Source organism: Cuculus canorus, chromosome 10 (genome assembly GCF_017976375.1).
Source record: "Cuculus canorus isolate bCucCan1 chromosome 10, bCucCan1.pri, whole genome shotgun sequence".
Lineage (NCBI taxonomy): Eukaryota > Metazoa > Chordata > Aves > Cuculiformes > Cuculidae > Cuculus > Cuculus canorus.
This window is the reverse complement of record NC_071410.1, coordinates 9,792,448-9,814,687: the sequence shown is the minus strand read 5'-3', so window position 1 is coordinate 9,814,687 and position 22,240 is coordinate 9,792,448. Positions and strand designations below refer to the sequence as shown.

Below are 22,240 nucleotides of genomic sequence, written 5' to 3'. Positions count from 1 at the left end.
GGTACTAGGAAAAGATATTAGTTTTCTTTACAGCTTCTTTCTTCTCTCTGATATCTGAACAGCATGCTAAACCGTGAAAAGATGCTCTGCATTAGCAGAACTATATATTTACTGTCTTTATAGCCAATACAGGAACAATTATGTTGGAGCATATAAACCTTATTATTTGATATGCATTTGTAAAGCAAACTCCCCACAGTTCAAGCCATGACCCAAAATACATTTCTCGTTTCAAGTCAACCTGTGTTACAATAACTCAACCAAAAGAGCTATTCAGTGCCTTGGTAACTGCTGTAAATAAGCCCATTCCTTTCTTTTTTTTTAGGCAAGTTCTCAGTGACCACCTTGTACTAAAAAAAGCATTTTTTAAACAACTGTCAATACTTAAGTTCACCGTGGAGACTATCAATAGTGGCCAAGATGAGCACCAAAAAAACTGATCTGGCACACACTGAAGGACTCTACATACAAGAAGGTCTCAAAGACAGAGTTCTTTGCAACTCTCTGTTTATTAAAAATATATGTCTCCTTGGAAGAAACACTGGTAACCAACTTGTGTTGTTGTGATCGATTCGATACTGTCAGCTATGCCATGGAGTACATAATCTTTTTCTCCATGTGAGTTGGTGAGATGGAGACATGCTACTGGGGGGAAACAAGGAAAAAAAAAAAAGGAAAAAAAAAGAAACAAAAAAAAAAGAGAGGAACAGCGTGACTAGCATTTTAAGGACTTTTGTTTCACTTAATCCACGTCTCAAGGGACCAATGTTTATAGCAGCTGGAGCAGGACCAGCAGGACAGGGGGGCTAGATGTCAAACAGGAACCCATTCCCAAAGCTTCCTTCTTTTGGATTGGTCCCACTGACAGTGGGATCCTTCCTGCCCCCTACCATGCTAGCAGCCGCATCTCTTCTGTGGTGACGCTTTCTGTCCCAGGAAGCTGCTTGGCGCCACATGGCTCCTGGAGAGGCAGGATGAGTAAAGACAGCTTCTCACCAGACAGCACACGTAGTCTTACAGCAGTTCTTGTTCACACTGAAAACCGTGGCCCGTGCGCACCCCGCACCGACTGCCGCACTGATAACCGTTACCTTCAGGAAAGGGGAGCAGCGTGCCATGTGTTCACTTATCCCTATAAAATAGTGGGAGGGAGAATGGGCCAGGACTTACCTGCTCATGCTCATATGGTGACCTCCTTGGTTCTGGTGCTTGGCACTGTATCCGAGAAAGAGCATTCATCGGTTCTTTGTAAAGCGCTCTTCTACCAGTACCGAGTACTCAGCAGCAGAGCTCCTTCCCAAAGGCTCTGTGCGTTCCCCCGGGCTTCGCACCAAGCTGTTCCCAGGATGGCGCCTCATTCAAGTGTTGAAGCCAGAGTATCCTCAAAATACAGACATTTCTCACCTTAGGGCCAGCTGTCTTAGCACCAACAGTCGCCTCGCTGGAGAGATGCACAGCTTTGCACCCCCCAGCCCCACACACCTGCCAGCCCAGGGCACCCAATTTGGTTTTCTAAAGTGACTTTGAGAGAGGGAGCAAAGCCCAATTTCAGAGGAAGGTTTTAGGCAGAGATGGAAGCAAAGCAGCCGAGTGTTCACCTGCCAAGCCCCAGCTCCCAGAGCAGCAGGCAAAGTCCCTGCAGTGCTGGAAGAATGGTCCTTCCACTGGGAAGGCCGCCACCACCCGCATGCAGCACAGCCAGGAGATGGGCACGGAGCAGGAAGAAAGTTTTTCAGTTCTGTTACTTATTCGGAAAAGTGTGAGCATCCATCCAAGGCACAGCTGAGGGCTTTTCCTGCCAGTGGCTAATGCAGAAGGGAATTCCCACAAGCTAAAACGGGTCATTTCACCTGCAACCCACAGGTACAGGGCCAGCCCAACATCCCAGGTTTTCCACAGCAACACAGGACAGGTAGTACATTTGTTCCACGTGGCCGGTAGAGTATTTCCTAACTAAACAGCGCAGATCTAGATTCTATTTACAATAGAGCCAGTTTAAAAAATAAGTTAAAAAACTGGATTTTATACCCATTCAGTTCATTATTAACAAGAGAAAAAAATGGAATAATGAAAAAAAAAAAAAAAAAAGCCAACACAGCAACACAATATGGTTTTGGTTTAAAATTAGCTTAAAAAAATAGAACAAAAAGGAAACCTCTCATGCAAACACGTAAGGTGGTGTGTAAAACAATGTGCAATTTAATATGTAGTATCATCCATTCTCTTGCTTTGCAGCCTCCTGCTCAGTCTCTGTCTCCCAGCCTCACACAGATCAGCTGCTGCTCCTTGCTGTGTTACTCTGGACCTCTGGTCCTTCTGCACAGGCAGCGTTACCAGTCTCTGCTCTGCCTCACAGAGCCGGGGCGGCTGGCAGGAGGCTGGCCCCGACGGGAGACGCTTCCGAAGCACCTTGTACCGTTTTGAGCTCTTCCTGCCCAAGTGGACTCCCTGCGCCCAGCGGTTGGGACAGAGAAACTGAAAGATCTTTGCAATAATACAATACCTTTTAAAAGAGTTCCCTCAGGTTTCCTAGTCCACATACATATATATAATATATATATAATATCTCTCTATATATTATATATAAATTACATATACAGATAAATAAAATGCTTTCTGCTGCCTTCCTGTCGCAATGTTCAGAGCTGCTAGACAGTCGCACTTGGAAAAATGCCCCTGGAGCTCTGATATATCTCACGTGCTCAGAGTCCATTGTTTCACTTGTTTCATACGTTAGTCCTTAGCCGCCTCCTCCCATCTTGATTCTTGGTTTCGTTAATAATAATAATAATAATAATTAATAATAATAATAATAATAAAAAAACGACCTTGAATGGGTTCTCATCTGTCTCTAATAGAGCAGTGGGAAGGTCCATGCAGGAACGGTGGGAACAGTCACGTGATGAATGAGATAAGTTCATCCCAACAAAAGAAACAGGACTAGAAAACTCAATTTTGCGACAATCTAAAAAAGGGGGCAGGAATAGTTTTCATATCCCCCCCCCTCGGGGCAGAGGGCTTGGGTGGGGTGGGACTTCGGAAATCTTCTGCTCACGGGGAAGCAGCTGGGGGACATCTTCAGAGTTTTTCTGGGGATGGGACCCAGATGTAGTGCCCGGACTGGTCTTCGATGATCTGTTTGATTTTGCTGTAAATCTCTTCAAGAGAGTCTCCTTGTACGATGGCTGGAAGAGGAGAGAACAAGAAGACCTTGAGCATCAGCCAGCGCTGTGCCTTCCCTGCCACGACCTACAGGAAAGGCCTGCGCTCTGCATCAAAGAGGCTGGTGTGGCACAGCCAACAAAATCAATGAACGAGACAACCCGTGTCAAAGGAGCTGTAACAGGCACACGATGACACGGGGTTAACCCAGCGTGTCCAAGGGGATTAGCGAGAGCTGATCCCGCACTGGCAGAGCTCCTCGCACCTGCGCCTGTGAAGTGCCGGCTGGGTTCTCCACAACGGGCTGCTAATCAGCTTTGCAAACTGTCGCAGCCCCGCGCCGAGGCTGCGGGCAGCTGGCCCGGCATTGCAGCCACTCCGCCACAGCGAAGGAGGGCCTCACGCGGATTAGCGGGTGTGTGCCGAGCGCATATGCTGAGGTGCCAGATTTGTCCATCCCCTCTGGTTGGCAGCTGAGGGCTCCATGTGTTTGTTGCTTCCTCTGCTGCAAGGGTGGGAATCACAGCGCTGTCAGGCTGGAAAAGGCCAGCTTACGGCTGTTGCTCCCAGCACTAACTCTCACCCAAAGACCAGTGACAGTCTCGCTGCTTAGTACGGACATGACATGAAACACTTCACTGCTCTTCCTACACCACAGGAGGAAGATGCACATGGAAGGCCAACTTCTGGTAATTCAGCCTGCCTCTGTAGCCCAGCCAGGACCATCCTCCAGCATCCCTGTTCCCTCATTCTAAGTCTCTGGCACAGAACTTGTTACAGCAATCATCCCTCTGCCTAATACCCACTTCTTTCAACAATGGGTTTCAGCCAAAGGTGTTCCTTCTCCAGCTCAACTTCAAACTCCCTGTCCACGCACACGCTGGCCTGCCGAGGGCATCTGGCAAAACTGCAGCGTGTGCTTCCTTTGCACTCCTGGAAGAGCAGTCGGCAGCTCTGGAATTGCTGCACAGGACATGAGACCGGGGGAAAGTTTTTATGCCATTTGTACCCATGCATTTGCTCAACTGAGACCCATTTTTGGAAAGTGTTCTGCTTGGGATTTTTCCTGATAGCTGTTGGGTGGGTAATACAGGGTCGGACAGTGTTATCACTCCTCAACTTTAGAGGAAACAGTTAGTGGCCTGAAGGAAGGTTGAAAGACCAGCTTCGCTGCCTCTTTTTGCCTGTCCACGATTTTCCAGAATTAATCCTGTTACAAACATCAGTTCCTTCACGCACAAGGATGCCCGTGTCATGAGCAGCTCATCTCTGCAGGCGTGAAGTGCCAGGCAGCCCCTGACTGGCTCTTCAACAAAGACTACTTAGGAAGCCAGCCAAACCTCCAGCCTTTTTAGGGGAGATGTTTTGTAATAACTTGGGACAGTTTCTACCATTTAGGCCACTAATTTTTTATCTTTCCTCTTTAAAATGACTTTTATTCCTTTTGGAAACACTCCCCTTTCCCCTGTACAGGGAGTTCTATTTCCTGTAGCTTTGTAGCACCCTGAATCTATGTGATTTTACGCTGGCTGGGGATTTTTTTCTTTTTTTTATTAATATTAAAGTTGGCGATAAGCGCTCACAAACTCTGAAAATCCTGTCCGACAACCTGTCTCCTTCTCTAGAGCTGGTTTACTCTTATCCACTGATCTTGGAGCAGTCCCTCCACGGAGCCCTGCTGGCAGAGTGCCATTTCTTTCCTGCTTTGACGAAGCTGGACATTTTCCCATGACCCTGCAGTAAGACAGTGCTGGTAGGGAGGTCACAGCTGCCAACCAGGAAAACAAAATAAATCGGATACAAGCCTGTGCAGAACACTCACCTGTAAAATACTCTCCAAACTCTTGCTCGAGTTTCATGGCTTTATCAAAGACCTTGTTAGCCTGTTCGTACGTCTGTCTCCTGTTCATCTCCCTGCCACGTACAAAAGAAATAGAAACTTAGCTCTACTTCGTAGCAATGAATAGAAGCAAAAATAGCGCATGGAGCCAGGGTGACTGGGAAGCCTCTGCACATCAGGAAATGGACACTGTGCATGACTCGGCTTTCAAAGGCAGCACCCTTCCCCACACACTCTTTGCTGCCTTGGCACTTCATCTTAACTTCCAACACTTCTCCCCATCGCTGCCACCCGCGTATTTCACTATAGCACAGAAGCGGACTCAAATGTAGACAATCCTCCAAATTTGCAAGAGCACTGCAGAAGTCTCTGCTTTTCCAGGGCCTGTCACCACCCTCCACGCCTATGTTCCTTCATCTTCATACAATACCCAAAGCAGCAATTCAAGCCCTTCTGTCTTGAGAAGGGGTTTTCCCAATTCCCTCAGTGCGAGCAATATCTCCTCTGACCTCAGACTACATCTCTAGTTACTGAATCTCTTCACAGTTAATATTCTCTGCTGCTGCTGCTCAGAAGATCTGCAAGCTCAGCTCTTGTATCCTCTCCAGCCTGCGCTCCTCTGGGCCAGGAGCAGCAGGATAAGCAGAAGGTCTCCCTCAGGCACTCAGGAAACATCTCCTCTCTGTTCCCCAGTGCTGTCCTGGCTCAGCCACCATCCAGCTGTGATCCACCACTCCGGGCTGTTAGCAGCTTTCCTGGCTGGTCTGGGGGCCCAGGTGAGCAGGCCACATCAGGGACATTTGGGAGCATTTTTACATTTGCCATGGATAATCCTTTTCGGGCTGAATGTAGGGCTTTAAGCTAGAGCAATCCATACAGCCTGGATGCAGCATGGCATTAGACGTGGAGGGACATCAGAGAGACAGCAGTGAGCCCAGCTCCTCTTACAGGGACAAGTTCAGCATCAGCAGCAACCTCTGCTGATTCTTAAAAAGCAGAGCCAGCAGACATACAAACCCCCAGCATGCCAGAGCTGCTCGCCCTGGAGAGGCAGAGAACACAGCGTTGTACTTACATGAGAGCTTCAATGGATTTTGGTTTGATGAAAATGGCAATGGGATAAAGTTGTGCTTGTTGCAACCTCTTGATGGCATTGCCAGACACATCCAGGATGCAGTGTTTCCCCTGGAAAGGAGACAAATAGGATCAGACCTACCCACACAGTCTAATCCCTGCAGAAAACAGTGCTCATACAGATACGCTTACAAAAGAGAGGAGCCACAAAGATGAAACACCAGTCCTGAGACACAAGCCAACTCCCGCTGGCCTCACGCTCCCCCCTGCTTAGGCAGGACAGCAGCAAAAGGCACAGAGTCTTTCTCTGGACACGTGAAACAATTTACGAGCTGAGAGTAAACTCCAGTACTCCTGCAGAGGCAATGCCACCGCTTCAAGGGCAGCAAGCTACCTCTGCCCTGCGAGCTCCAAAGCATGAGTCTGGTTCTGTGCTGAGCTTTTGGGTGGAGTTTGGATGACAGAGGTACGACACTGAGGTGGAGTAACGCGGCCAAGAAGAGCAGCCACGCGGCTTGGCAGGACTCCGGAAGGAGGAGAAGCTCACAACGCATTCACTTAAATGTGGTTACAGCCCTTTGTTAACACCACAGGGAGAGGAGGAGAACTGCCACATGCATCCGGGTTCAGGCTGGATGTGTCCCAGCCCCAGGAATGCCACCAGACACTCACCCTCTCCGCCACTGCCCGCACAGACTGAATGCTGGTCCCGTAGAGATTGTCATTGAACTGCCCAGCCTCTATGAACTTGTTGTCCTGGATATCTTTCTCCATCTGTTCGCGGGATACAACAAAGTGGTAGTCTTGTCCGTCCACCTCATTCTCACGCCGAGGCCTGGTAGTGTCTGAGGGAAAGCAGGCATCATCAGTGAACCCACAGTGACTCATACCAAACCTCCTGGGAAGCAGAAAGCCCACCCGTGCTCCTGGCCTCCTCCCCACGCTGCAGGCTAGACCCTACAGTAGCAGAACTACTGTTCTCCCTCCCACAAGGGCACTGAGCACCAGCTGGGACTTACGGGGCACGCAGGAACCAAACTTGTGTGGGAATTCAGAGATGAGGTCATCGTTAATTCGGTCCTTTGTTGGCCCCAGGATGATCACCGGTCTCGCATAGTGAACTGTGAACAAGAACCACAAGCTGAGGCCCCGTCTGTGCTGCGGGCAACTGGCCCTACTGCCACTTTTGGCATCAACCTGCCACTCCCTGCTCACATGGGCACCCAAAGGTGCTGTCTCCTCCATGTGAGTTTATGGCCAGGTCACGGCAAACATCTCCTTCCCATCTGACCCAAACTGTCTGCACAACTGCAGGGAAGGTGCTGTGGGTCTCTGGGGTGGCGGATCAGCAAAGCTGCTCCCTTGCTCAGGGCAGGAGTCAGACAACTGGGACAGCTGGGTGACGATGCTGGGAGAGTGACAAGAGCCTAAGAGTCTGACTCAGCTTCTGGGAAGGACAGACTACTGAGGTTGGGACTACTCAGCCTGCCAAAGGGTCTGTGAGGACTGACCATCTATCAGAGTCAGATGCTCAGGGCTAAGCGGGGTGCTGCTCTGCAGCAGGGATGTGGCCCAAGCCAGGATGGGATAATAGTGCCCTGGGAATTAAAGCCCAGCTCAGTTTTAGGTCTGGACCTCTCCCTTGGTCTGGCAGCCCAGATCACAAGTCTTTTCTGATGATTAAAAAGGGGCAATCAAGGCCAGGGAAAGCCCCACAAGGCAGCAAAGAATGCCCAGCTCCCCTGCTGTGTGCAACAGACAAGGGACTCCACTTGTGTTTGCTCAGCACCGTGCTGTATGGCAGAAGAAGAAAGGAGTTGCAACAGTCACCCTGGCTATGCCAGGGACACAAGTGCCCACTCTGAAGCGGGCACAGGGCAGTTCAGCGCCAGGACTTACTTTCGTGCCGCGTCACTGGCTCGTATGACAGGATGATGTCCTCTTGTCCTTCTGCAACAGAGCCAGGGAGAAGCAAGTGAGAGCTTGCAGCAGGTTTCCAGCCCTCCACACCTGTGAAGACCTAGCTCCTGCCCCCACCAGCCTCCCACAGCCCTGGGGACAGCTGCCAGCTGACATAGAGCATGACGGTCAAGCAGTTACCAGCCCTTGATCCATGTTAATTATTCACAGCCCAGCTCTGGGTCAAGCCTCCCCTTTCCCTTCCCACTGCCGGAGGATTGGGGTCCATTGGGATGCACCTTCCTCCCCTGTGGGCTGGACGGCAGATGTGCTGCAGGTATTTAGAGGACCTGCTGGGTGTAATGGGAGCATTCACTGCAGCTGGACCCCCATGCTCTTGTACAGTCTTGGGCTCTAGGAACCACCTGGGCTCCAGACCCAGTCTCTGGCCATTGCTTCCTGTAGCTGGCACTGAAGACAGGGACCACCATGGGCTGGGAACCCACCACCCAGCCTTGGAACAGAGTCCTGCAGGCAGGAGAGAGCAGGGAAGCAGACAGGCTTAACTCCTGCCCTCTAGCCCCTGTTCCCACCAACCCTGAGGAGGGAGCTGGCTGCAGCATCTCCATGTCACCAGCAGGAAGGACCAGCCTCTGAACAGAACCACCACCAGGGCAAGACAAGATGGAAGTGCTAAAACGTGCACGCACATACACACACACACAGAGGTGCACAGGGGCAGGAGAGCAGGTGAGACGCACACTTACTGGAACTGCTCTCGCTGTCACTGGTGTTTGATGTCACGCCCTCTGCAAAGCAACCAGAGAGACCCCCTTCAGAAGGAGCATGGGCAGAAGGCACAGGGGCACCCCTGCTGTCACACAGTACTACTGACCAAGGGCAGGGCAGCACTGGCCTCCTGAAAAACTGGCGCCCCAGCACCCACTGGTTTGGCCTATGCCACAGGGCGGCATCTCTCACCCTTTTTGGGGAACCAGGGATGTGCAGAGGGACACTTGGATATTCTGGGAGAAGGCAGAGATGCTGGGAGGGAGCTGCCTGGCGGGTGTGGGCAGGCATGTGCAGGTGCTGGGCTTCCCAGGATGGGGGAGGGAAGGTGGAGCGTGTGGGGAGGAGGGTGCTGGCACGGGGAGCGGGTGCAGCATGCACATGGCAGGCAGGGGAGGGCACAGCTCCACGCCAGCACAGGAACGGGGGAGCCTACCTCTGGGGACGGGGCTGGGACTCACAGAGACAAGACAGTGACAGGATGGGACAGAATTCGGGGCTTCACTTGCTCAGGCTGGTCCAGTGCTGTGACCACCCCACAGAGGCTTGCTGGCTGCTGCCTTCCCCCTGATCAGGCTTAGCACCGGTTGGAGGTGCAGAGCGCAGCAGGGGACTCACAACCAGCTAGGAATGCTTAAGGGCTCCTGGCACCAAATTTTGCAGCTCTGAGTACGTGGCGCCCCAGCAGATGGCAACGATTCAAAACGCAGTCAGTTGTCCTGCTCAGAGGGCACCCGTCATGGTCACAGCCACCTCCCACCCGCAGTGGCTCCAAGATTCCAAGAACTAAACCAGCAGCCACCCCAGCCAGGAGCAGGAGGAAGAGCAGGATGAGGAGGCACAGCTCATCCCAAGTGTACATCCCCAAGCAAACACCCTATCCCCTCCCGCGTGCAGCAGCACCTCCTGAAGCCGAGCAGCCTCTGCTGGCATCTGTGCTCCCCAGCAGAGGGGCAGCGCCCAAGGGGCTCCTCCTTCCCCGCACCCAGAGAAGCGCAGCTGCCCTGGCCGGAGCCCGGCCGTTCCCCAGGCACCACCAGGCATGCCAGCGACAGAAAGTGAACAATGCGCATCGAAATTTGACTTACTCAGGTTCTTTGCTCCATAATAATCGTCACTTAACCCAGGGAAGTCCTGATTTCACAGACAGCGAGAGGGGAGAGAGGGGGAGAGAAGAGAGCGCGGGAGAGGGCAGTCAGAGGGATGGGGAAGACAGAGCCAGACCAGCATTAGTGACAGGAGTGCAGAATGGCCCAGAGCTGCAACTGCAAGTGAGGTTAAATGTTTTCAGAGCTAAGGCCATCAGCCCGCTGCTAACGTCTTGCCTTGTGCAGCTGGACCCCCCTCCCCCCAAACTCATCCTCTCTGCCAAAGAGCCCCCAAGGGCCACCCTGGGTCTGGAGAGGGCAGGGTGGCCATGGCAGCATCTACAGGCACCAAGCAGGAGCTGCTGGCAAGCAAGGCCAAGGTGTTTCTCATGATGTCTCACGGGGCGTACTGGCAGGGCACAGCAGCTCGGCACTCCCCTACAACAGCCTGGCTGTTTAGGGCCAGGCACATCGCAGCCAGTCTTCTAATGCATGGCACAGGGGATGTTTTCCCCACCTGCAGATGTTAGCTGCCCACACCCCAGTGCTTGCATGGGCTGTGGAAACATGGGGGAAGAACCCATCGCTGCAAGCTGGGATGGACTGGCAGAGCACAGGGAGGGAGCTGGCTGCAAAGAGTGTTGCCTGCCCCATCCCCATGCTCTATGTCACTGCAGGGATGGACGAGAGCAGCGCCCTAGTGAGCCCCCAGCTCCACCACAGAGCTGGCTGGACCCCAGCCATGTCCAGACACGCAGACTTAACCTCCACTGCAGGCTAGAGGCTTGCACTGGCCACTAAGCTCACTGGAAGCCGGTGCCAGCCTGGCACAAGCAGCAAAAGGATGCAGGCAGCTCCTAGAGCAGCCCAGTATCAACCTCCTGCCTCTGCAGCACACACAGGAGAGCCAACATAGGGCAGGACATGCGCTTGCTGCCCTGGCACCGGGGCAGAGACACTGCTCTGCCTTGCCCACCTCCTCTTCCCCAAGGCTCTCTGTCTGGATGGTTGCCAAAGGAGCAGATGCAGTTTAGCATTTGGAAGGAAGAGGGGCTATGTTAGGCAAACAGCTCCAGTGCTGCCTACACCAGGATTTGGAGCAACAAGCTGAATGCCCTGTCTTCACCAGACGCCCCAGGGTGCTGCCAGGTGAGAGCTGGGACCCCCCAACATCTGCAGCCAGCTAACAAGAACGTGCCTCAGTCACAGACGGGCAGCTCCTCCACCAGCGAGGGCACGGCTACACTCTGCCTACAGGGTTCAAGCCATGGGACGAACTCTCAGACAGGAATAGGTAGCTGCCTGTCATTTCTAGGGGGAATGGGAGCACAGCTGGGACCTCCCCAGCCCCTCAGCCCTGATGGGGACAGGAGAAGCTCCGCAGGAGGCAGCCAGCCCCTCACTTGGAGGGCACTAGCCCTTGGCAGGCGGAGGGAGAGAGCAGAGCCTGCAGCAGAGTGGGGAGAGCAGGGGGAGGCAGAGCAGGGGGTCAGGCGGGTGTAAAGTTGGATGAAAGGATGAAGACATTGAACATGAGAGAGGGAGAGAGAGCGCGCCAGCCTGCAGCCGTTCCTTTTGTTTCAAGCTCTGGTTTCTCCCTAGCTGCTGGCATGACTGTGGAACAGACTGGAACGTGGGCCGATGCCAAGAGCCCTGGCTACAGAAACGTGCCCAACTCTTCCCCTAAGGCAGAGAACCTGAGGGTCACACACTTGCCCTCTCTGGCCAGCTGCTACTTACGTTCCTGTCCGCTGCTCTCCTGGGCCAGGTTCTCTTTGCTCTTGTAAAATGGAAACTTTCGAGAGAGGCGGAAACTCTTTTTACGTTTCGTTTTGATCGACTGAAGAACATGAAGATGGAAGGGAGGACAGAAAAAACAATGGTGTTTAATGCATGTGGGAAAAATTAAAATGAAGAGACAATGAGGAGCTGTGCCAGGGCAGTAACCCTCAAATGAAATCATGGAGATTACATGGAAACTGTAATGCAGGAAAAAAATTAAGCATGGAGAAAACATGTGGTAGAGATGCTGGGAAGCTGACAGGGCAATCAGCAGCTCTGCAGGGGTAACCGGGGCATTCTCCCTTCCTTGTCTGCTCACTAAGTGCTCCGTGCGAGGGCAGCTACCTTCACCTTCATGAACTGCCTGGAGTCAGTTCCCAGCCATGGGCCATGGTGAGGCAGGCTCTGCTCCCTCACCACTCCAATGAGGGGTCCTTCCTCAGCACTTTTACAACATCCTGGGCTCCTCTGTTCACCCCCTGCACAGTCACGGAGGATTCTTGCCAAGCGGATGTGAGCCTGGGGTAGGTCCAGCCACGCTGCTGTTTGCTTTGGGATTGCTCCAGCTACCTCAGTGGGAGCTCTGGTTGCTGGGACTCATCCTGCCTCCGGTAGCTACTGGCTTTGGGCACCCCGCTGAGGCCCAGCTCGGCACTTACCCTGTTGGACTCAATCATGCCAGTCCTGGCGTGGAACTTCACCGTTTTCAACCGTGCTCTCTCCTTCTTTTCCACCCTGATCAGAAGTCAAAGAGGAGAAAGAGCTGCTAGTCCTCTGCATGCGCCCTCTGCACTGCCTACTTGATTCCCCAAGCAGCTCTGTGCACCCTTGGGTGGTGGTCCTGTTGCTGAGGGGCAGCTCCTTGCCAGAGAGAGATGGAGATGGAGCCATCCACCTGGTGTCTGGCCAAAGAGCAGGAGAGGGGACAAGCCAGCCTTCCCAGGAGGAGGGGAGTGATGGCGGACAGAGATGGGTCTGGCTCTGTGGACCTGAAGGCAGTGGCAGCCAGCTCCTCAGCTCCCTGCTACTTCCCATCTCATAGGACCTGATTCACAGAGCTGGACATATTGTCAGGACACAAAGAGGAGACTGCAGTCACTGCCTGGAGCTCCAGACTGGCTAACGCCAGCTCTCCATCCCCATGGGGACCACAGAGGGGGCTGAGCAATCCCCTCCTCACCTGGAGTCTCACTCAGCTTTGGAGAGCATCTCCCCAGAGAGATCTGCATGCAGCTCCAGCTTCTAACTGGGGTGCCTTTCATGCTGCACAGCCATGGAGGTGCAGATGGGCCGGGACCACAAGGAGAACCCATCCTGAATGGAACTGTGAGTGCTGCAGGGCTTGCAGAGGCTGGGGAGCTCCAGGAAGCACCATGCTTGACAGCTCCTGCTGATGGACACTCACCTTTTCTTGCTGGGGATGACCCCGATCTGCTCGCTCTCGCCGTGGGGTGTGACAAGCCTTGCTTGCCACCACTCATCATCAGAAGCGTTGATGACGTGCAGGATGTCCCCGTAGGAGAAGCTGAGCCCCTGGCTGGGCAAGCAACTGTCCCGGGTCCGGTCATAGTCAAACAGGGCTCTGTGGAAAAGCAACGCTTTCTATGAGCTTGGCCAGGCAGCAAGCGCAGCAGCCCCACTGAACTCCTGGGGTGCTGCCACCTTCATACCTTAAAGGATTTAAACCCAAACTTCGGGGAAGCCTCCTGCTGAGGTGAGCAGTGCCACACAGCTACCAGCACAGCCCTCCTGCTGGCAGGTTCAGCGCAAGCCCCGAAGCATGCAACACAGAAAGAATTACGCTGGACCCAAACAACTCACTCTTGACCTAAGCTGCAAGAGGCACACAAACCACAGACGCGTTGAAGGCGGCTGTGGTTGGTGAGCAGGTGAAGCTCATGCAGCCTCAAGAGAGCAGCAGTGTGCAGAAGGGGTGCGGGGCTGCTCCCCACCATCCCTCCCCAGCAGCTGCAGGGCCAAGGAGCAGATGGAGAACCTCCAACGCAACTGCTGGTGGGCAGTCACACAAGCAGAGACCAAGGGGCACTTTGGGCAGGCACTTTATTTACGTACAGGGGCATATCAGCCCAGACCCTGTGAATTAGAAACGCATCTGAGGATATCTATGTCTGCTTCCACAACTCATCCTTTTCCAACTCCTAAACTGTTCTCAGGGGAAGTATTTATTTAATTTAAAATTATCTTTTATACTAAACTATTTTTTTAAGCTAGAGGAGTACTAATACCCTTCCCACACACACTTTAGTGCACGCTGCACTACAGCCTGTACCCACAAGCTGCTCTCAGTGGCTTCACGGGCAACTCATTCTACTGACGTCAGATCTCAAACCATGTCTGCTTTGATGCATACGCTTTGTAACAAACCAAACCAAGGGAACGGTCAGTAAAAGCACCACAGCCAGCAGCACAACCCCTGTGTTTGCTCCTGGGATATCGGACCTGCTTACCCTTAAGCCTGACATGAGCCTAGGCACCAGGACCACTAGCTGGCTGCTGGTTTAATCCTAGCACTAACGAGTCTTCCTCAGCCACCACAGTCACCCTCTGCCCTGCTCATTACCCTCTTCCACTGCGGGACTCCTAAGAGGGTCTGAAACTACACAGTGCAAATGGGAGGGCTAAGGAACCGTGCAGCAGGTGCCTGTTGAGTAGCAGAGCTGGGAAGGCTTCGGGAGGCAGCACCAGGTGATAAAACCTTTCAGGTCACTTGGGACTGCATCAAGGCGGCTAGTCTCAAATGAGAAGATGGAGAAGAGGGGCAGTCCTTTGGCTTTAGGAGGGCTCTTTTGGATGAGACCTCTTCCCGCCCTATGTGTATGTGTACACCAAGCTACCAGCTCGCTCCCTCTCTCCCAGCTTGCTCAGGGCTGTCCGGGTAGCTCTTGTGCTTGGTCCCTCTTTACACATGCATGGCCCCCAGCACTCTGCAGCTGGCAGCAAAGCACCACAGGGTGCTTTGGCTGGAGGCAAGCAAACCTCATACGTAGCTCCTGACCAAAAGATAAGGCTGCGCATGGCCAGCAGGCCCCTGCGAGGCCAGTGTGGTTGGGAGCAAAGCAGGAGCCAAAACTCTGGGGAAGTGGTCAGGCCGGTTCCTGAAGAGAGGCGGGCTGCAGGGCGCCCTGCCCATATCCCCGCACCCTGCCCTGCAGAGCAGTGCTGGCCCTGTGGCTCCCAGCCTCCTCCTGCAGCAGATGCCAGCATCCCAGGGCAGACACAGCAAGATCTATGCAAAGGCCAGGCGCCTGGGAAGTAAAGGCATGAGATATTTGCTTCCCCAAGGTGTGATGGTCCTGGAGACCAGCCCCTGGCCACAGCGGCACTCACCGTGGCTGGGCGCTCCCCAGGGCGCACAGAGTGCCAAGGCCAGATGGCAGCGTAGTCGCTCCACTGTGCCTTGCGGCCAGCTCACGGCACATGGCACGAGCAGCCAGGAGAGCAGATGGTTTGGCTGGAAGTCAGGGGAGCAGTGCCAGGGACTCTGCACGGCCTCCTCCCGGTGCCCAGGCACAACACCCGCGTGACCCCCATCCCTGCTCGGCACAGCCCCATTGCTGGCGGACTTTGCCCCATGGCAGCGCAGCCAGCCAGTAGGCGAACCTGCCTCGCCCCTGCCCGTGCTGTGCAGCTGCAGCGTGGAAACACACGGAGAGCACCAGCACCCCCACCTTGGCTCTGGCAGACACTTGGGTGCCTGGCTCCAACCTCACTGACAGCACGCGGGATGCAATGCAGCCTCGCAGGGCTGACTCAAGCAGTTGGGTAGCAAGCCCTGTAATTGATGTCCTGTCGGCAGTGCAGAAGCTCAGCTGGTTTCGGGTAAACTGTGCTCGAAACCACCCCGCCTAGAAGGGCTGGGGCAGCCCAGGCACCCGGCAGCTCCTGCGAGCACGTTTGTATGCTGCGTGGCTGTCAGAGCCTGGAAGGGTTGGGAAAGGTCATGCTGGGGGAAAGCTCAGCCCTGGGATCACCCTTTCAGCAATGCACTGCCCAGCTCCTGTCTGAAGCCACTTGTGTGTATGTGAGGGGACACCGTGCTCTGGAGGCCACCAAAGCCACATGGAGGGATCCATCAAGAGATGCAAGATGCTACAAGCAACCTGGAGGCAGTGGAGAGCTGTCTCACAGGCATACCCCAAAACATGCACAGCACCTACCCAGGCAGGCAACCCGAGATTCACATACTCAACTCAAGCTGGACACAGCCTAAACCCTGCTCCACCCAAAAGGGTGTCCATGGGACAGCAGGGGAGCGAAGGCAGGACTAGCAAGATGTTTATTCAACATAGCACCCAGCTCATCACAGTCCTCCCAGCACAGAACCCTGAGATGCTAAATTCAGCAAGGTGATTGCAGAGCCTCACAGGAATGCATAAATTGCCGGAACCCAGAGCTGCGGCTCTCCTCTCCTCTCCTGCAAGGCTAGGCTTGCACCAGGTCCAGCAACAGCCTGAAGCCCCTGGAGCAGCCATGCAGTGGGAGTTGCATCCTGAGGCTGATACAGTCTTGGCCCCTGCCATCCTTCCCATGGGGAAAGAGAAGCATCCGCTGCTCCTGCCAGCCCCCACCCACACCAAGCTGTGCAGGACAAGGATTTATAGGATTATTTTAATTGCCAAGTTAAAATTACTCATTAGCTGTCACCCCACTCAGGCTGCAGCAGGCAGGAGGCAGCAAGAGGCAGGCATTGAGCAGGGGCTGCCCTGGGATCGCAGGACTTGCAGCAGTTAGAGCTGCATGGCTGCTCAACCCCTGCCTGCCCCACGTCTGGCTCTGGGCCAAAAGCACGTAGAGGGCTCAGAGCAATAATCCTCCTAAGAGCTCATCTCCCCTCCAGCCAGATCCTGCTGCAGGAACGGTGGGAGGAGATGGGAAGAAGCCTGTTATCAGAGAGTGGTTCAACAAGAGTGTGCTGAACGGTGCCCGGAGCTGCCCAGGGCAGAAGCAATACTGGATGCCTGGCATTTCCCCATTTCCCAGTGATCCTCTGTGGGTCAGCCTGGTCAGCAGCCGCACAGGGCTCTGCAGAGACACCAGCACTTTCCAGAGAGGAACAGCCCTTGGAAGAGACACTCGAGTGCAGAGCACCCTGCCCTGGCAAACCAAGGCAGATGCACTGTTTTCCCCACTGCAGCCCCTGCGCTTCACGATGCAGCTATCACACTTGCTTCCCCGGCCTCTGAAACACCTGTCCACAGAGGTACCGCGTGGCTCAGGCTGAACCATCCCATTCTGCATCCTGCACTGTGGGGATACACCCATTCCACCTGCCGCCGGCTGCCTGGAGCGGGGCAGCAGGCAGTCGGGGCTGAGCCTTACCGGACATAGAGAGATCTCTTCTCGCTTGTTCGGAGTGAGCCAGAGCCGGAGCTCATGCTGCTGTTCATCATCTGCTCTCTCAGGTCGTGGATCTTTGACTCGAAGCGGCTGTACTCTGTGGGGAGAAAGGTGGTCAGTGCAGACAGGAGCTGCCCCCAGGCTATTCCCCCGACCGCGGAGCAGGGCGCAACTGGTGAGCATGGAGAGAGGCAATGACAGTCTGTCTGTGGGGCATCTTGCCCGTGAACCCGCTCATCCCTGCACACGAGGTAGGATGAAACAGAAGAGGCTGCAGCACCCCGCAGGAGTCCAGTCCATCTGAGGTAGGCAGGGCACTGGATGCTCCCAAATCCACCCCAAACCCCTGTACAAGCAGCATGAGCAAGGGCTGCCGACACCTCCACTGCCACTGAGCTGCGGCTCAGACAGGGAATGGCTGGCCAGGGCTCAGCAAGCCACTGACTTACAGAGCAATTCAAAATGTGTGGAGAAAGAGAGTCCCTCCAAGAGACCACCACCCACCGGTTGCAGCAGCGAGGCGTGACTGCAGCCATCCACGGGGTCCTCACCCACCGCTCTGCCAGCAGCGGAGCCCCTCTCCCCAGCAGGCATATGGAAGGGGGAGGCAAAGCATGGCCCCTGCCCACTGAAGAGGAGCAGGGAGGAGGAATTCACCTTTCACTCCTACATCCCGGCAGCAGAGACTCACAGGAGGACCCAGGTAACCCTCCAGAAGCTGCCACCACCTCCCTACTGGGTGGCTGGACAGAAGCAGCCACCGCCCTGCCAGCTCGACCTTCAGACGGGTGTAAAGGTCGAGGCGGCAGGCAGAGGCTGGAAGCATGGGTCCTGCTCACACAGGGCCAACCAGGGAAGGTTTGCCAGGCAGCAAGCACCTGCAGCACCAGGGAAGCTGCCCACCCCGGCAGTTCTCACCCTGTACCCTAGATTTTGTCATCTGGGCACACCCTGTGCCCTGGCAAGAGGCAGCCATTCTCACCTCGGCTCTAAGACTTGCCTAGAAAGCTTTCTCCACAACTCAGTGGTTTAGATGGGTGTTTTTTTTGTGAGCTGGAGCACAGCAGCTTGGCAGCGCTGGCTGCAGAGCAGAGCCCCAGCAGCACGGGGGATTGCGCAGGCTTCTGCCTGGTCTGCAGAGCTGCATCGCGCAGGGGAAGTGGGATCAACACACTGCGGGCTGCATTGGAGAGCCAGGCCCTCACTGTGTGAGTGCAGAGGTGATTCTCACTGCAGACACGTGGGCCTGGAGTTACAGGGTTAAGCAGCTGCAGCTCGGCATTTCCTGACTCTGCAGCTGGACCTGCCTGGATATCCCCCTCTGTACCCAGCTGCCAAAGATGCATTTGTCCTTAAAGATTGAAAAGAAGGCAATATACAAACAAAACCCACCAAAGTGGCACATGGAAACTCCACATGAACCTCCTTCCCTTGCCATGGGACATATAGAGGTGCCACAGACCAGGTAGGGTCACCAAGACCCCCACTCACCTTGGCTGCCCCATGCTGAGGGGCACCCGCTACTCTCACCCACCTTCCTTCTATCAGAGGGAAATGCAGAAGCAGCCAGGTCTGGGCAAAGATTATTTTATAAGAAAACTGAATTCTGACACCAAAGCAGCACTTCTGCAGCCACCGACCTGCACTGGGGTTTTTATGGAACTCTCAGTAGAGGGAGGTGAGCTTTACCCGGCTCCACACCTCTTGCCCACACCAAGGTGGATCACAGCATCTGCGGTGCAGCTTGTTCTGCCATGGATGCCCATGAGTTCTTATATCCCAGAGGAGCATCTGTCAGAAGCAGGTACAGCTGCTCCATCAACCCTCTTTGGTATGGGAGGGCTATTTTCCCCAGAAAGCTGCTGAGTCGGGCACTACAACACCTGTCCTCAGTTGAGTTGCCCCAAACTCTGTTGGGGGCACAGACTCTCTGCACACCCTGCACCAAGAGGACGGCTGCTCGCTGCCGCGCTGGCCTGCATCCCTCCAACAACACCCTTCTCCATAAGAAGCTCGGCACAGAGGACGCACCGCCCGGGATCAGCCAGGCAGCAACAGGCAAAAGCAGGTTTAGCCACCACTGGCTTCAGGGTGGAGATGTTGGGAGGGCAACCTTTGGGTGCCACCGCCCTGCCAGCAGCCACATCCCCTGCATGCAACCCAAGAGCAGAGCTCTCAAATGCCCCTGCCCTGGCAGGACGCTCCCTGGAAAGTGACTTTCCAAATTTTGCTGGAGCAGCTGCCCTGCTTGGAGGGTCTGGGAATAGTCAGCTGGCACAACAAGAAGCACAAGCCAGGCTAGACGTAGCAAATTGAAGGAGAACACAGGAGCTGCTCTGGCTTTATTCCTCCAAGAGTAAATGCAACTCTGTCCTACAAAGGGTATATCAAGGAACCACTAACTCATGCTCGCTCCAACTGCAGGAGGGCACAAGGTGGAGGAGCAGTCAAAAGCAAACCCACCAACTCCCTCCCAGTGCAGGGGAGGCAAGGCTGCTGTGGAGTAAGCATGGGGTGCTCCCAGCTGCCACCAGCCCCACCTTATCTGCACGCTGGAGCAACCTCCGAGACAATTACTGACAGATAACCCCCAGCAAGCAATGTTCCTGCCTTTGATCCCTGGCTCATAGCCACCTTGCCTCTGCATCCTGGAAGATCTCCCATGCTGCCAAAACTCACCCAGGAAGCTTTCCTATGGCACGGCAGGGAGGTGAGCCACAGCTGATCCCCACCTCCCTGGCACTCCCACAGGACCCAGGTGCCAGACATGTTCAGGACGCACTAATCAAGATCGAAAAATATGCAACAAGTGGCCAGGCGCCTCTTGCTGCAAGTACCATCACAGCGCTGCACCAAGCGCCAGGAGGGGCAGGATGTTTGCTATTCCCACTTAGCAACTCGATAAAAACACCACTCCGCTCTCCCATCAGGCAGGTGCCCCTAGAGTTGGGTTGGATCCTGCACTGCAGAGTAAGCTCAGTGCAAGGGCAGCATACAGCCCTGCTTGCCCAAGCGTGTGTGCAGGTTGCAGACCATTAGGATCAGGCAGGATCACCTGCCTGCACCAAGGATCCCCAAGACGGTCGGACTGTAGCTGGTATTTGGGCACCGGGAGACAGTGCAAGGGGAAAAAGCATTGGTAGGGAGTGGAGCTGCATCTGAAAGCAACCCCCAAGCGTGCATTAAGCTTCATTGTGCATGTCCTGCTCTCTCTGGCATGCAAACTCACCTGCCCAGAACCAGGCCAGCTGGACCTGGCCATCAACAGAGCTCAGGGATGCTCAGCCATGGGCTGCAGCCCAGTCACCTACAAAAACTAACCCCAGCGCCATCCTTCCCCTCGAGCATGGCATTTTATCACCCTGACCCAACACATCCAGCTGCAAGGTTGAAGTACAGACATCTCTCTGCACTGGGCATATATGTCACAGGCCCAGGCAGTGGAAGGGAGAATGGCCTGGGGCAAAGCTCCAAGGCTTCTAAAAGCCACCACGTGGCATTTCCCTTTGAGTGACCAGCTCAAAGAAATGCTGTCATGCGGGTTTTTGTATTTTCAGGTAAGGAACATCAAGGTTTTGTTGTGTGGGGTGTGAAAAAGGGGAACTGCCAAACCCACATCGGTGACAGTGGCAGCAGGAGAAGTGATCAGAAAGAAGGGACCTCATACACAGCTCGGAGGCACAGAGAACAGCCTCCTCATTCTCCTTGATGGCATGCAGCAGTGGTCAGAGGTGCTGTGCCAGGTGCAGGTGCTCAGAAGAAAGGCAGGATGGCAGCCCCCCTTTTGATCCTTCCATGGTTTTGTCTTTGCTTCTTTCCACTCCTAGTATGTGGCAGGACCTCACAGGGAGGGCACCTCGTCCCCCAAGACCTGTGCAAGCAGCCCCTCTGCTCCCTCAGAGCCCCAGCAAGGTCGGATGCAGAGCACACATACACTCATCCAACACCCCACCGGCAAGCCCTACCCATGCTTACATATGAGAGACAGGTGCCATCCTCTGCCTCTCCTGTCAGGAACTTCTCAAAGCCCCTTTCCACCAGCATCTCCTCCTTTTGGCATTCTATGATACAGCTCTCCCACTCCTTCCACAGCCATGATGTGCATAGAAAAGGCAAATATTTGGGAGCGCATGCCCCTTCGATGGAACCCAGCCTCACCCACACCTGGGGCTCAAGCCAAGGAGACCTTTCTCCTTGGGTTCCAGGCCTTGTAGCCTCTGGAGCACTGAGGCCAGCACCCAAGATACAACAGCCTGTGTTTCACAGCAGCCACGCTGCCTTTCAGGACAGCTGCAGCCCCTCTGCCGGGTGCTGCTTGCCCACACGTGTCAGCAACCAATGTGAACCCAAAATGCCACTGGCTGCAAAGCACTGCCATTTCAGCCTCAGTCTAAAGGGGTTTCAAAACATTTTATCCTGTTTGACATTTAGGAACCACTCTTGGTTGGCGTCTTTGCCAAATCTCAAGTGGCAAAGGGAGCCAGAAATACAAGAACATTAAGTGCTTCCTGGAAAGAAAGAAGGAAAGAAAAAAAGCCAAAACAAACCAACCCCACACCCACAGCACACCCCTGAGCAACACTAACGGCTCCGCACCCCAGTGGCCACTGCCATGGGATGGAGAAAGAACAGCAGGGACAGGGGACAGCGATGCCACTGAGGAGGCGCAGGGCAGGCAACGGGCAGCACGCTGGCCGCGGCGGAGAGGACCAGAGCTGCTGGGGCAGAACAAAAGTGGGGCCAGGAGGGACACCTCGGGGATGGGAACTGCTGCATCCCCAGGACTGGGGCAGGAGCCCCAGGAGAGCACGGCGTCACTTGGGACCCATTACAGCGGAGCAACAGCCCTGGGAGCAGCTCCCGACCCCTCGCCCTGCCCAGTGCTTGCCCTTCCAGCCCACAGGTGATGCTCCAGCCCTGCCAGCCCGCGGACGGTGCGGGAGGGCGGCCAGCCAGCCCCTGCCCCCGAGGGACCACTCGAGGGAATGCAAAGCTAGAGCTCACGGCAGGCACTGGGGTACCAAGGCGGGCGAGATGCTCGGAGGCAGAGGGGAGCCCCCCCCCCCCATCCACGTTAGAGCAGGATGCTCAGAGGGGGAAGGATGAGCCCCCCTCCCCCGCCCCAACAGAGCGGGATGCGAGGAGAGGAGAGGGGAGGATGAGCCCCGCAGCCCCGGTAGAGCGGGATGTTCGGAGAGGCGGGGGGAATCAGCCCCCCCCATCCCCAGCAGAGCGGGATGCTCGGAGA

The 22,240-nt window shown here is 54.9% G+C and overlaps 2 protein-coding genes across 22 annotated transcripts in view; one reads left to right on the top strand and one right to left on the bottom strand.

Annotated features, from left to right (window-relative positions):
• TEX11 (testis expressed 11) overlaps positions 1-2,438 on the top strand; it is a 36,321-nt gene extending 33,883 nt beyond the window's left edge. For 7 of the 10 annotated variants that reach the window (XM_054075667.1, XM_054075670.1, XM_054075662.1 and 4 more), the window contains one exon: positions 2,236-2,438. In XM_054075667.1, the coding sequence (XP_053931642.1) occupies positions 2,236-2,424 (189 nt within the window). In that variant the 3' untranslated portion in view covers positions 2,425-2,438. Of the gene's footprint in view, positions 1-325; positions 476-2,235 lie in introns of those variants that run through there. The other 3 variants (XR_008451474.1, XR_008451473.1, XM_054075666.1) reach the window with 3 other exon arrangements.
• Positions 2,439-3,048: 610 nt separating this feature from the next.
• DLG3 (discs large MAGUK scaffold protein 3) overlaps positions 3,049-22,240 on the bottom strand; it is a 77,039-nt gene continuing 57,847 nt past the window's right edge. For 6 of the 12 annotated variants that reach the window (XM_054075672.1, XM_054075676.1, XM_054075678.1 and 3 more), the window contains 11 exons: positions 16,975-17,089; positions 13,040-13,216; positions 12,294-12,369; positions 11,593-11,692; positions 8,743-8,784; positions 7,976-8,026; positions 7,096-7,197; positions 6,749-6,921; positions 6,078-6,187; positions 4,985-5,076; positions 3,049-3,185 (listed from right to left, as the gene is read on the bottom strand). In XM_054075672.1, the coding sequence (XP_053931647.1) occupies positions 3,079-3,185; positions 4,985-5,076; positions 6,078-6,187; positions 6,749-6,921; positions 7,096-7,197; positions 7,976-8,026; positions 8,743-8,784; positions 11,593-11,692; positions 12,294-12,369; positions 13,040-13,216; positions 16,975-17,089 (1,145 nt within the window). In that variant the 3' untranslated portion in view covers positions 3,049-3,078. Of the gene's footprint in view, positions 3,186-4,984; positions 5,077-6,077; positions 6,188-6,748; positions 6,922-7,095; positions 7,198-7,975; positions 8,027-8,742; positions 8,785-9,852; positions 9,899-11,592; positions 11,693-12,293; positions 12,370-13,039; positions 13,217-16,974; positions 17,090-22,240 lie in introns of all 12 variants that reach the window. The other 6 variants (XM_054075677.1, XM_054075681.1, XM_054075682.1 and 3 more) reach the window with 3 other exon arrangements.